The 14,883-nt window shown below is 45.6% G+C and overlaps 1 protein-coding gene across 1 annotated transcript in view; it reads left to right on the plus strand.

The window, feature by feature from the left end:
• Nucleotides 1-13,612, plus strand: part of LOC102422362 (ras GTPase-activating-like protein IQGAP1) — a gene marked incomplete at its 5' end in the record, with an annotated part of 46,100 nt that extends 32,488 nt beyond the window's left edge. Inside the window, 5 exon segments of the mRNA XM_014449374.1 lie at nucleotides 1,142-1,354; nucleotides 1,978-2,144; nucleotides 4,595-4,717; nucleotides 7,671-7,779; nucleotides 11,294-13,612. Coding sequence (XP_014304860.1) covers nucleotides 1,142-1,354; nucleotides 1,978-2,144; nucleotides 4,595-4,717; nucleotides 7,671-7,779; nucleotides 11,294-11,407 — 726 coding nt within the window.
• Between the last annotated feature and the right edge of the window lie 1,271 nt (nucleotides 13,613-14,883).

Here is a 14,883-nt window from a genome sequence, read left to right on the forward strand (position 1 = left end):
ATCCTGGCCTTTGCAGCCTGTTTAACAGCAGAGGGAAGGCCGGAGCGTGATCAGCACCAACAGGTGGCAAAAAGAATCAGCAAGAAGGGACTGAGCCCGGGTGTTGCCCTGGTGTAGTTACAACATTTATCGAGCTGCGTTTCAAATAACATGAGCTGGCTCCCATGTCTCCAAAGGTGATGGGGGAAAAACGAGGGATTTTGTAGCCAGTGGAGCCCAGTCTCCTAATTGTACCTAAGAGTCCAGGACAGAAGTCCTAAGAAGCCAGATGATTAAAAGATGTAAAGCAGCCCTGGCCGGTTTGGCTCAGTGGATAGAGCATCGGCCTGCGGACTGAACGGTCCCGGGTTCGATTCCGGCCAAGGGCATGTGCCTTGGTTGCGGGCACATCCCCAGTGGGAGGTGTGCAGGAGGCAGCTGATTGATGTTTCTCTCTCATCGATGTTTCTGGCTCTCTATCCCTCTCCCTTCCTCTCTGTAAAAAATCAATAAAATATATATATATTTTTTAAGATGTAAAGCAGCCCTAGCTGGTTTGGCCCAGTGGATAGAGCAGCCATGGGCAAACTATGGCCCGCGGGCCGGATCCGGCCCGTTTGAAATGAATAAAACAAACAAACAAAAAAAAAGACCATACCCTTTTATGTAATGATGTTTACTTTGAATTTATATTAGTTCACACAAACACTCCATCCATGCTTTTGTTCCGGCCCTCCGGTCCAGTTTAAGAACCCATTGTGGCCCTCGAGTCAAAAAGTTTGCCCACCCCTGGGATAGAGTGTCGGCCTGTGGACTGAAGGGTCCTGGGTTCGATTCCAGTCAAGAGCACATGCCCAGGTTGCAGGCTCGATCCTCAGTAGGGGGAGCTCAGGAGGCAGCTGATGAATGATTCTCTCTCATCATTGATGCTTCCATCTCTCTCTCCCTCTCCCTTCCTCTCTGAAATCAATGAAAAAAGAATAAAGATTAAAAATATAATTTTAAAAAAAAGATGTAAAGCAATGTGCCTCTGCTTCATGCAGTTTCTCTGTCAGCTGCCGGCTAGGTGTGTCCCCCCTGTTCCCAGAATGCAGTTCGAGAGCTGCGTAAATTCAGGTGTGGGACTGGTGCACTGCGTTTACCGGGAACTTCTTACATGTAGGAAGCAGAGCATCAGAGGGCCATGCAGAGACGCGCGATCCGTGACGCCAAAACGCCTGACAAGATGAAAAAGTCCAAATCAGTCAAGGAAGACAGCAACCTCAGCCTGCAGGAGAAGAAGGACAAGATCCAGGCGGGCTTGAAGAAGCTCACGGAGCTGGGGACCGTGAACCCGAAGAACCGGTACCAGGAGCTGATCAACGACATCGCCAGGGTACTGCACGGGGGCGGCGGGGCCTGGCCATGCCTCACGCTCTCCCAGAGGCTTCTAAAGAGCCAGTCGCTGTTCAGATGACAGCGTATCTCCAATTCATGGGCACACCGGCGTCCTCTCGCCTGAAGAATCCTTTCTGATTCTTCTAACACGAGGACCTGGCCCGCCCTTTGATAACTTATTTCAGAGCCTAAATTAATAGGAAGAAGACGGAGCTAGAGCGTCCCAGGTCTCAATTTGTCTTTGACCTCTTTGGAAGTTTCCAGATCTTTCTACTGATTTCTGTGAAACCGAAATTGACATTGAGTTGATCATCAACTCCTTATCTTTTTCTTCTTCTTCTGACAACATATTTAAAAGGCTTAAACCAGCTTTGCATGTAAATTCTAAGAACGTGGAAGTCCATAAAAGTAACGCATTTCCCCACCTTTAGAAAATACAAATTGGGGGGAAATGGATGCCATCTGAGTTTCTTTGTTGATTATTGAACATGAATTGCGGGCGGCCCGTTAGGAATGGGTGGTCGCTCAAGGCACAGTGAAGCGACTGGGTTCTGCTGTGAATGATCCCAGGGGCACGGGATATCGGAGATTGTTTTCCTCATTTTCACACTTGTGTCCCAGGATATCCGGAATCAGCGGAGATACCGGCAGAGGAGGAAGGCCGAGCTGGTGAAACTGCAGCAAACGTACGCTGCTCTGAACTCCAAGGCCACATTCTACGGAGAGCAGGTGGATTACTACAAAAGCTACATCAAAACCTGCCTGGACAACCTGGCCAGCAGGGGCAAGTGAGTGTGTCTTTTAAAGATTTATCCATGTCGACGGGGGAGCGGGGGGAGCCGTAGAGGCAACTAAAGTGACATGGGGCTTTTTTATTTTTATTTTTTTAATCCTCACCTGAGGACATTTTTCCATTGATTTTTAGAGAGAGTGGGAGGCAGGGGGAGAGATGGAGAGAGAGTTCCATCGATGTGAGAGAGACACATCGATTGGTTGTCTCCCACAAGGACCCTGATCAGGGCCGGGGATTGAGCCTACAACCGAGGTACATGCCCTTCACCAGAATCGAAGCCACGACCCTTCAGTCTGTAGTCCGACTCTCCACCCCTGAGCCAAACCTGCTAGGGCTGGGGACTTTTTAACTTAGAACACACTTTATTGCATTCGTTCTTTATTTTGCTTCTGATCTCCTAATCATCTGTGTAAATTCCTGGTCCCATTTGCCATTATACGATGCAGATAAGCACCGTGTGGGGTACTTATTTCTAAGCATCTTTTGCTCCAAAATGGCTTCCTGGCCCCAGAAATTAAAGAATCAGGATGGAGATTATCTCGTGATCCCACACCCTGTCTGTGCCCCAAGATCGCCTAAGGAATATTAAACATGGTGGTTCCTCAGCCTCACCCTCTAGTTCCTGGGGACGGGGCCCCAGTCCCTGACTTTCCTGGCTGCTGAGGAGGGTGTGATGCACCAGCCGGAACCGCCAGCCTGACCCTCCATGGGGAGGGAAACTCAAAACCCAGAGAGGCGCCCTGATCAGTGTAGGTCCTACTTGCAGGTTAGTTTCTCTTTTGCTCCTAACTTTTCATTTTAAGAATTTTCAAGCTTCAGAAAAGGTGAATGAATAGAACAGTAAAGACCCACAGACCCTTCGCCGGGATTCTTCTGTTTTCATTCTGCCGTATCAGCTCCCTCTCTCAGACACCAGGTCCAGCTTGCCCAGCCGGCGGGGCTGGCGCCTGTGTCCTTCTGACACGCCCCATCGTTCTTGAGAACTTCCTGACTTTACAGCACAAGGTGTTTCTGGTTCAACTTGTACTTCCCCTCCCCAGGCTGGGAATTAGCTTTTTCTCCCAACATCCCTGGCTCCCTTTAATGAAGAATGGAATTTAGAGACCAATATCTAGGGACTAAGTGTGCGCATTGCCACAGAGTCGTCACTGCTTCTAGGCCCACTAAGACAGCCAGGTTCTCATTTCCTTTTTCATGGCTGTATAGTATTCCATTGTGTAGGTAGCTATAACCACTGGCTCAATCAGTTCTCCATTGGTGGGCATTTACGTTCTTTCCAGTTATTTATTTTTTAAAATTCTGCAACAAATAACCTCTTACACAGATATCATTTTGCAAATGTGAGCATATTTTTTAAAAATGTATTTTTTTTTATTTCAGAGAGGAAGGGAGAGGGAGAGATTGAAACATCCATGATGAGAGAGAATCATTGATCTACTGGCTGCCTCCTGCACACCCCCTACTGGGGATTGAGTCCGAAATCTGGACATGTGACCTGACTGGAATCAAACCTGGAACCCTTCATCTGCAGGCCGGCGCTCTATCCACTGAGCCAAACCAGCCAGGGCATATTTTTAAAAATAAATTCCTAGAAGTGGAATTACTGGGTCAAAAGTTTTGTCCGGTTGCAATTTTGATAGATATTTCAGTTTCCTTGCAGAGGGATTCTCTCTTACACTCCTGCCAGCATTTCTGCCCCATTTCCTGAGACACCCCTCACCGCCTTTGGAGTCCCAAATCCCTGGTTTTCATTTGTCTCTATTTTTCCTTTGCTTATTTTTCTTATCACTTCTGGCCTCAGTTATCCCAGTAACTTCTTTTTTCTTTAAATATACATTTTATTGATTTCAGAGAGGAAGGGAGAGGGAGAGAGAGATAGAAACATCAATGATGAGAGAGAATCATTGATCGGCTGCCTCCTACATGCCCCCTACTGGGGATCGAGCCTATAACCTGGGCATGTGCCCTTGACCAGAATCAAACCTGGGACCCTTTAGTCCGCAGGCCAACGCTCTATCCACTGAGCCAAACCGGTGAGGGCCAGGCTTAAACTCTTTTAAAAAGTACTTACTCTGAGATGTTTCTGTTTCTCCCCTGCACAGCCGAGGGGTGTAGAGTGAGTCCCTTGGGGGTCAGTATGTTCCCCCAAGCTGGCATTAGAAGCCCCCACACTTCCTGGTCGGTGCTCATAGAAAGATTAAGACACTGTCAGATTCATGGTGTGTTCTCAAATGTAATTTAAATTGAAGACAAAATCAGCTTAGTACTCTTTCCTCTGTTTTGTAATGATATTGCTTAGGCTAATCCTAACATTTATTTGCCATTTTAGAGTTGATGTTATGTCCCCTTGTGGATGGGAAGTTCGTTTTCTGATCCCATATTTTCGAATTACCGACAGAATCAAAGCAGATAGTTATAGAAAGTGACGTGATGTCATCTTTACAGGGTCTCCAAGAAGCCGAGGGAAATGAAAGGAAAGAAAAGCAAAAAGATTTCTCTGAAATACACGGCGGCACGATTACATGAAAAGGGGGTTCTTCTGGAAATCGAGGACCTGCAAGTGAATCAGTAAGTATTTGCTTTTTAACTTCATTTCGTACATTGATTTTTTAAATTTATGCATTTACTTGTTTTTAATTTATGCATTCACATCTTTATATTACTGCCTTTACTTCTCCTAGCGGGATGATCATTTTTATATTTTTATATTTTTCTATCTGTTTTTATGTATTTATGTGTAGAATTAGACCTAATACTCAGAATTAATTGTCTCTTATCAGCAGGAAGTATTTCTTTTCCTTGTTTGTGGAACATTTGTTTCGGGACATTTTCACACCTGCTGTGTGGATCCCATTTTAATTTTTCCTCTTTAAAACAGGAAGCCATTTCTTTCATTTCTTCTGTTTCTAAACAAAGACAACTTGTAAAACTGAGTCTCTGGCCCTGTTCCCTCTCACATCGATGTTTCTCTCTCCCTCTCTCCTTTCCCTCTCTCTCTAAAAAAACACACCAATAAAAATATTTAAAAACAAACAACAATAAGACAAAAACCTGAGACTCTTAACCCATTAAATAATTGATTCCTATTTCTAAGCCCTGGGCAGCCACCATTCTGCTTTTCTGTCTTATTTTTTCTTTTTTTGGTGAGTGACTTATTTCATTTACCATGCTGTCCTCACAGGTCAACCATGCTGCAACATGTGACATTTCCTTCCTCTTTAAGGCTGACTAACACTCCATTGTATATATAAACCACATTCTGTTTATTCATTCATCCATCGATGGCCGTTCGGGTTGTTGCCACCCCTCGGCTATTGTGAGTAATGCTGCCGTGAACATGAAGGTGGAAATGCCTCTTTGAGATCCTGCTTCCAATTCTTTCGGATGTATACACAGAAGTGGGATTGCTAGATCATTAGATAGTTATATTGTTGGTTAGTTCTTTGAGGAACTGACATACTGTTTTTCATATTAGTTGAAAATTTTTTTAACTTTTTTATATGTTGCCAAAATATTTTTCACTTGTGTATGAACGTGCTTATCTTACTACTTCCTTTCCATCAATGAATACTAAAATCATCTTTGATATTTTTGAGCTTAGTAGCTTAAAAAAAGAATCTCATTTAAGCATTTTGCATTTCTTTGAATTCTGGTTGATTGTGGGTGTGTTTAAAACGTGGCTTATTGTCTGGATTCTCTCTGGTCATTGTTTCAATTGGGGATCTTGGTCTTTTGGGAGCCTTTTTTGGTTGGGTACTTTATGCATTTTTCGTTTCATAATATTTATCAGCTCTTCTCTTTTTTATTTTTATATATTTTTTTAATTTTTTTGTTATTTCTTAACGTATTACAAAGAGTATTACATATGTCTCCTTTTTTCCCCCCCTTGACATTCCCCCGACCTCCCTTACCCCCCAGTGTCTTGTGTCCATTGGTTATGCTTATATGCATGCATACAAGTCCTTCATTTCTTCATCATTTCCCATGACTGTTTAAGTGCCTACCATTATTTGCCTCTCTTACTTCTTTTTAATTTGCTACTATGGGCCTAGAAACCAGATAACAAAAAAAAATCAGTTAAAATAAAATTGTCACATAAAATAACTAACTTTAAGGAATGACCTGTGAGGCTCTCTTGTTGACCAAAATGCATGTGTTTTAGGGCCTCAATTTTGTGACCTCTCTTAGCCTCTCAGTGCCTCTTGTTTTGTTTTGTTTTTTTAAAGATGTTTTCAATGCCTTAGTATTTCTTAAATAAATTTTTTATTGATTTCAGAGAGGAAAGGAGACAGGGAGAGAGATAGAAACATCAATGATGAGAGAGATTCATTGATTGGCTGCCTCCTGCATGCCCCACACTGGGGATCGAGCCCACAACCTGGGCATGTGCCCTTGACCCGAATCAAACCCGGGACCCTTCAATCCGAAGGCCGACTCTCTATCCACTGAGCCACACCGGCCAGGGCTCAGTGCCTCCTTTGCGTCTTTCATGGTCTCAGCTCTGTTCAGAATACAGTAGGTCCTCTGGTTACGCCGGAGATCCGTTCCTACGGCGTGACGTAACGTGGTTTTCGCCGTTAAGTCGGAACCCACCTACATAAGCACCTACGTCACTCACATGGAGCACATACACAGCAGTCATGAAGTGAAACAGTAAAAAAAATTTAAAAGATAACAATTCCTGACCTTTACTTGTGGTAAATAAATGATAAAAAAAAAAAAAAAAGCACATATGTACATATGTTGAAATGACGGAACTTTTTTTTTTTAATAAATAAATGGGAGATGGCGACGTAACCATCAAACCCAGGACCCTTCAATCCGCAGGCCGATGCTCAATCTACCGAGCCAAACCGGCCAGGGTGCGTCTTCCAGTCTTCCGACATGTGTGCGTTCTAACACCCTCTTGCCGCCCTCTCCTTCCAGCCAACTTGCTCTTTTTTTTTAAAATATATTTTATTGATATTTTACAGAGAGGAAGGGAGAGGGATAGAGAGTTAGAAACATCGATGAGAGAGAAACATCGATCAGCTGCCTCCTGCACACCCCCCACTGGGGACGTGCCCACAACCAAGGTACATGCCCTTGACCGGAATCAAACCCGGGACCCTTGAGTCCGCAGACCGACGCTCTATCCACTGAGCCAAACCGGTTAGGGCCCAACTTGCTCTTGATCCTCCTTTTATCCAGGTCTCGGCATTGGCCACATGGCAGGCCACGCGCATTCCTCTGATGACATCCCTTCAGAGGCCATTGGCGGCATTCCTCAGTGGCTCCTTTTTCAGTAGAAAACGAGAGAGCTGGGGGGGGGGGGGGTTGGGGGGGGCAAGGAAGGGAGTGCCACTTTTCTCTCCAAATCCAAAGCCTTCCCACATGGCTTCACCTGCAGACGTCCTGGGACCCTTACCTTGTACCCCTTTGTCACTCTGGAAGTCACTGTTCATCTCCTCCTTTGCATTTCACAGGATATTTTAATATGAGAACATAAAAATCACACCCTTCTGATGTTATGTTTCAACAGGTTTAAAAATGTTATCTTTGAAATCGCTCCAACAGAAGAAGTGGGAGACTTTGAAGTGAAAGCCAAGTTCATGGGAGTTCAGATGGAGACGTTCATGTTACATTACCAGGTGGGTGTGCACCAGGTGGGACTGGAAGCACTGCGGCTGGGGTGGTCGTGCTCTCGTCCAGGGCGGAGACACGGTAGACAGGAGGCCCGCGTGGAGAAGGCGGTCCGGGCGTGGTGGTGAGCTGGGCTCGCACTGCGGGGAAAGGCGCTGAGTCTGGTTTCTGTGTGATGTGGTCCGTACACCCTGGGGTGTGGGATCCTCAGAAAGACGTTCCTTGAAACTCCCATTCATGTTGCCACTCAATGGAGCTGACCCCTTGGACTCGAACAAAATGCTTAAGTTAAGTGTAAGTCTTGACAATACAAGATTGTAAGCCTACTTAACAGGAGCTCGATACCCTTTTTTATTTTTATTTTTTTGATTTAATTTTTTATATCCTCTTTTAAAGATTTTGATTTGGTAAAGGTGCTTAAAGGCGTATTTCTAACAAGATGTATGTAAATTGCATCTTTGTAAACGGAATCCTTTTTTAAAAATTTTTATTCCTCACCTGAGGATATTTTTCCATTGATTTTTTAGAGAGAGGGAAAGACGGAGAGAAACATCGATGTGAGAGAAACACATTGATCGGTTGCCTCCTGCATGTGCCCGTGGGCAGGGAGGAACCTGCAGCCGAGGTGCGTGCCCTTGACCGGAATCGAACCTGGGACCCTTTGGTTCGCAGGCTGACGCTCTATCCACTGAGCCAAACTGACCAGGGCCAGAACCCCATTTTAATTTCAAATAGAATGCTGCAGTGAATTGTTTTATAGCTTAATTATTCCTAATTTTTATTCGGTAATAACTATAAGTTTTATGCCTTAAAAAAGGGGCATTGGGAGGATTCCCGGGAACAGCAAACGGCAGCTTTGTGTCCACAGGACGTCAGGGTCGGTTCCCATCGGATTCCTCGCTGCTTCCCTGCTGCGGGCCTTCCTCTCTGAACGTGCCTCTGGGCTTTGCACGGGCTGTTCTCCCTTGGCTGGGAGCTGTCCCTTCTCTCCCCCTTTCCTTCCATCGTTTATGGTGGGACCACCCCCAAAGCCACAGGTGGTTTCCCATCTGCTCCACAGCCTTTATTTGTTTGTTTGTTTGTTTACTTTTTCAATGCCTTTTTTTTAAAAATATATTTTATTGATTTTTTACAGAGAGGAAGGGAGAGAGATAGATAGTTAGAAACATCAATGGGAGAGAAACATCGATCAGCTGCCTCCTGCACATCTCCCACTGGGGATGTGCCCGCAACCCAGGCACATGCCCTTGACCGGAATCGAACCCGGGACCCTTCAGTCCGCAGGCCGACGCTCTATCCACTGAGCCAAACCGGTTTCGGCCCTCTTTTTTTTTTAAATCCTCACCCCAGGATATTTTTTCATTGATTTTAGAGAGAATGGGAGAGGGAAAGACAGAGAGAAATATCGATGTGAGAGAAACACATCAATGGGTTGCCTCCTGCACAAGCCCTGACCAGGGCCCAGGCCGGGGAGGAGCCTGCAAATAAGGTACATGCCCTTGTCCAGAATCGAACCCAGGATCCTTTGGTCCACAGGTTGATGCTCTATCCACTGAGCCAAACCAGCTAGGGCTATTTGTTTTTTAAATTTTTTTTATGGCCGAAACCGGTTTGGCTCAGTGGATAGAGCGTTGGCCTGCGGACTGAGGGGTCCCAGGTTCGATTCCGGTCAAGGGCGTGTGCCTTGGTTGCGGGCACATCCCTAGTAGGAGATGTGCAAGAGGCAGCTGATCGGTGTTTCTCTCTCATCGATGTTTCTGGCTCTCTGTCTCTCTCCCTCCCTCTCTGAAAAAATCAATAAAATATATTTTAAAAAAAAATTTTTTTTTATGGATTTTTTTTTTTTTTTTTTTTTTTTTTTAGAGAGAGAGAGGAAAGGAGATGGATAGAGAGAGAAACATCGATGATAGAGAAACATCCGTGATCAGTTACCTCATGCAGGTCCCCTACTGGGGATTGAGCCAGTAACCCGGGCATGTGCCCTGATCAGGAATTAAACTGAGACCTCCTGGTTCCTGGGTCGACCCTCAACCATTGAGCCACACAGGCCGGGCTGCTCCACAGCCTTTAGAGCAGCCTCTGGCACTGTAGGGGCCAACTTATTTTCCTCTCACCCCCAAACCGTGAACCTTAGGAACACGCAGTATTTCTCTGTTTCCTTCTCAATGACTTGTAGACCCTCAAAACATGTTGGCTGAAGAAATGTGAAACGGTTTTGTGATGCACATAGCTAACTCAGTACTTACACAAACAGATCCTGCCCTTCCCTCAGTTTCCCCAAATTCTTCTAGGCAGGCCAGTCTGCCTCAGGTAGTGCATTCCTCCATGTACAAATGCATGAACGATGGAATGACTGTCAGTGCAAGGTTGTGTGTTGGGTGCAGGTGACGCACCAGGGTCCTGGCCTTCATGAGGCTGCTAGGATTTTTCAAAAAAATGAACTGGTTGCCCGATCTGGTTTGGCTCAGTGGATAGGGGTCCTTTCGAGCCCTTTGACTCTTCGAAAGTTGAGGGGTGAGACCAGTCAGATTTCCTAAGTCTGTTCTGGACAGTGGAGGGCGGTGGGAAAAGCAGGGGCTCCAAGTCAGGTCCAGCTTCAGCGTCCAGCTCCGGGCTCTTGGTCAGGTCATTCACCGGTTCTGAGCCTCATCTTTAAACTTGGGGTTTCTGTCAGACTTAAAAAGACACTACATCACGCTTATACAAGGTCGATCATGTGGTAGACACCTGGTAAACATTTATTTATTATTATTATTTTTAATAATTCTTTATTGTTGAAAGTATTACACAGTCCCTTTTCCCCCCCCCATTGACTCCCCTCTAGCCTGCCCCCGCCCCAGGCCCTTACCTCTCCATTGTCCGTGTCCACAGGCCATGCATCTACGCATACAAGGTCCTTGGTTGATCACCTCCCAGCCACCCACCTCCCCCGCCTTCCCTCCGAGATTCCGCCCTCTGATCCACGCTTCCATGTCTCTGGATCCACTCCGTTCGATACCTGATAAACATTTAGTCCTCTCTCTTTCCCTGGCCTTCACAATATATAAGCTCTTTCTTGTGAAACAGACATGAAGACTCTAGTAGCCACTGTAGCGACATTGCGGGCCTGGTCCTGTGTCAGCGATCAGTGTATTTCACCCGGGATGGGCATGCCCTCACCTTCTCCGGGGTGACCTTCACTCAGCCAAACCGGGACACGTGATGGTGAAATGCAAAGCTTGAACGTGTGTGACAGCTGAACATGCGGCTTTTTCTTTGCGGGTTTCGTGTATTTTGATACGAGCCACCTGCCTTCTTCACTCCAGATTTACCAGGAAACTGGGTTGACCAGCCTGTGCTTTCCCCGAGCTCCCAGGGTGGCTGTACTGTGGGTGGGAATGAGGGTGGGAATGGGTTTTCCAGCCCGTTTCACCCCAGCACACAAGGAACGCTTCGTTCCTTCTGGGTCCCTTTCCACACCGCGTCCTTTCTTTTCTCGTCCCACGAACCTGATTAACGGTCAGGACGTTTCTTTGTGCACAGGACCTGCTGCAGCTACAATATGAAGGCGTCGCCGTCATGAAGCTATTTGACAGAGCCAAAGTGAACGTCAACCTGCTGATCTTCCTGCTCAACAAGAAGTTCTACGGGAAGTAACGGGCCCTGTGCTGCCAGCCCAGAAGGAGGGAGGAAAGAAGCAAAGGGCCAGCCCACAGCACGCCTGCGCCCGATACACTCCCGGGGCCACCTCCTGCCTCCCGCTCTGGCTGGACACGGCCGCCCTGGTTTTCATAGTGAAATTTCAGGCTTAGTCTGACCCTTCTCGTTCCTTCATTTCCTTCTGTCGCTCACGAAAGATTGGGAACTTTGCTTAAAATCTCTGTGTGGTTTCGGCCTTAGAGGTTGCATGACTCTATGGTAAGCTTTGGTGTTTGTCTCATTCGCAATATTAATGGTGGGATTTGAAATCTTGTGATTTAAAGGGAGAGCTTCGTAGCCTCAGTGACATACACACACATAAGACACACAGCGAAAAGGCCCGGCTATGTGTCCTATGAGGTCGTCCTTTACAAGCGAAGTTCCTTTACGTTTTTGTCCCGTCCGTGAAGTTGAAGGACACGGGAGGTTGTTGGTCTCCTCCATTCTGTTTCCCATTATGGGCTGGAAATCATTAATAGGAGTCACTGTCTGTGTTCAAAGCAAGCATTTCCAGAAAAGGGAGATTAAAAAAAAAAAAAAAAAGGAAAGGAAAGGGAGATCATGCTTTGAAGTTTCGCCATTAAAATAAATTTTGACAGTGGATGGGAGAGTCCCACTGAGAAAGTGCAGCTATTTAGGTAAATTTAGGATGTTCTGGGCGTCCCTCCTGGGTGAGGCGCCTGCTCGTTCGTTGCAGATTTGATGAGATTCGGGACGACCGTCCCCTCGGTGCCTGTGGCAGATGGAGGGGTTAGCCCGCATAGGATGTAATTTTTTCAAGGCGGTTTTATATCTTCAGAGTACTTTATTAAAGTGTAGGTTTATTTCTTAAAATGTGGGTCACAGCAATTTTAAAGTTTTATATAAGGCTTCAAAGTCTTTAGAATACTATACAGAAATGTGTTTGTTTTTTAATTGGCTTATCTGTATATCTGAACTCTTAAAGCTTTCTTAGAGCTAAAACACTAGGATTTTTTTTACCTGCAGGGTTGCAGAGAGATCACCCTGTTTTAAATAGACTGAAAAATAATAATAATAAAAAGCCAGCCAGCGATGTCACACTTGACAGTCCAACCTCCTTTTTCCCACTGCTTTCTCTTTCCTCTTGCTGCCCACACTGCTTTTCTTTTCCGAACTCTGGTTTTCTGGATTTAGTAAAAATTCAATTCTGAACATTGAATTTTTAGGAAGTTTTTATTAGATAAAAAGCTATATACTTTTTTTTAAAGAAAATTTGTTTATCCAGGAAAATACATTAAATCATGCTACTGAGCCTCCATTTTCGCTGATGTTGTGGTTCAGTCTTCTTTCATCATGGCATAAACCTTAATAAAATAAACTAACATTTAAAAATCTAGCCAATGTATATTTAAAACCAATAAACAGTTTTGTTAATAACGATTTCTGTGATGTGTCCCTATTGCAGATGTAAGTATCGGAGCCGTGTTTTTTTGTAATCGACTGTTTACTGGGTCAGGTCCCTGCCAGCACATGTAAACTGTGTGAGTCTTTACACCCTCCAGGCAGCCCACAGGCAGGCGGGGAGGGACCGTGGGAAGGAGATTCCACTACCTTGACCTTGTTTTTGTTGTATTTTGCAAGATAATCATTTAGTAAACATTGTCCTCCGTTTAAAAGAAGATGCTGTTAAACTAATAGCATCGCCTCGAAAACTGGGACCAACCAAAGTGTCAACCCGTTTACCTCCAAAGAGGCTACTCCTTCCAAACGCTTGTCAGACCCGGAGGCCACATCCGTGACGGACACGGAGACACGGAGACAGGCTTTGCGACTCCTATAAGGTTGCATGGCTTCGCAATTATTTGTAAGGATTATATTCCCTGGATGCAACTTTCAATGCGAAATTGCACAAAAGGCACCTCAAGCATTTTGATGGGAGCTATATATAGAGTTATGGTTTTAGTAGCATTGAAAAGGCCCAGACAAACCCAAGTGACATGAAGCCATGCAGCTCTTATTACCTTTCTCTCTCAGCTCTGCAGTCTCTGTCAGGTCTCTCTCCTCCTCTGACCTTCTCTCCCACCAGCCATCATGACATTTACCGTGGATTTACTTCCTCCCAAGAATGTGGACTGCCCAGCAGATCGGGGCAGTGCACAATTGCCTTTGTATCTCTTTGTATGAAATAAAAGGTCATTTGTGCATGTTTGTGTTTATTTTTCTCGGTTTCATTGTTAGCAGCTCCTGCTAAACAGAGTGTTGATTAGAGTGAGACTTAATCATGGAAAACAACCCTTTATAGTCTTTTGAAGGAGCAGACACAAGTCAGCTACCAAAGAGATTTTTTAAAAAAATATTTTTATTGATTTCAGAGAGGACAGGAGAGGGAGAAATAGAAACATCAGTGAAGAGAGAATCGTGGGTTGGCTGCCTCCTGCACGCTCCATACTGGGGATCGAGCCCACAACCTAGGCATGTGCCCTTGACCAGAATTGAACCCGGGACCCTTCAGTTCACAGGCTGATGCTCTAGCTCAGCCGTGGGCAAACTACGGCCCGCAGACCGGATCCGGCCCATTTGAAATGAATAAAACTAAAAAAAAAAAAGGGCAAACTACGGCCCGCGGACCGGATCCGGCCCATTTGAAATGAATAAAACTAAAAAAAAAAAAGAGCGTACCCTTTTATGTAATGATGTTTACTTTGAATTTATATTAGTTCACACAAACACTCCATCCATGCTTTTGTTCCGGCCCTCCGGTCCAGTTTAAGAACCCATTGTGGCCCTCGAGTCAAAAAGTTTGCCCACCCCTGGTCTAGCCACTGAGCCAAACCTGCTAGGGCTCAAAGAGATTTTTAACATGTGAGTAGCCTTTTTTAAAGTAATATGCTTAAAGTAGCCTCATCATAAAAATAAATAGGGGGTGGGGTAAACAAACAACATTATTGAGTTCTGATTGTATAGTGGCTGAAAGTTTAAAATTGCAGCTGCATTTAATGTAAGTGACAATCCTTCCTATATAATAAAAGGGTAATATGCAAATCGGCCAAACAGTGGAACTACCGGTCGCTATGACAGGCACTGACCACCAGGGGGCAGACGCTCAATGCAGGAACTGCCCTTGGTCAGTGCACTCCCACTTAGCCAAAGCCGGGCTCACTGCTGGCCAGCGCAGTGAAGGTGGCGGGAGCCTCTCCCACCAGCGCTAAGGATCTCCCACTGACAGCTTAGGCCCGCTCCCCACGGAGACATCCCCCGAGGACTTCTGGACTGTGAGAGGGCGCAGGCCGGGCTGAGGGACACCCTCCCCCACCCCCCAGTGCACGAATCTCATACACGGGGCCTCTAGTTTACATAAAGGGAAATGGAATAATTCTAAAACATAAGTGATGGTTTCTGTGAATGGCTGGTGGTGACCCCACACCCCTCTGAGGAAGAGCGAGGTGCTGAGAACTTGGGCTTCCCTGGCCATG

Source organism: Myotis lucifugus, unplaced genomic scaffold (genome assembly GCF_000147115.1).
Source record: "Myotis lucifugus unplaced genomic scaffold, Myoluc2.0 scaffold_1161, whole genome shotgun sequence".
NCBI lineage: Eukaryota > Metazoa > Chordata > Mammalia > Chiroptera > Vespertilionidae > Myotis > Myotis lucifugus.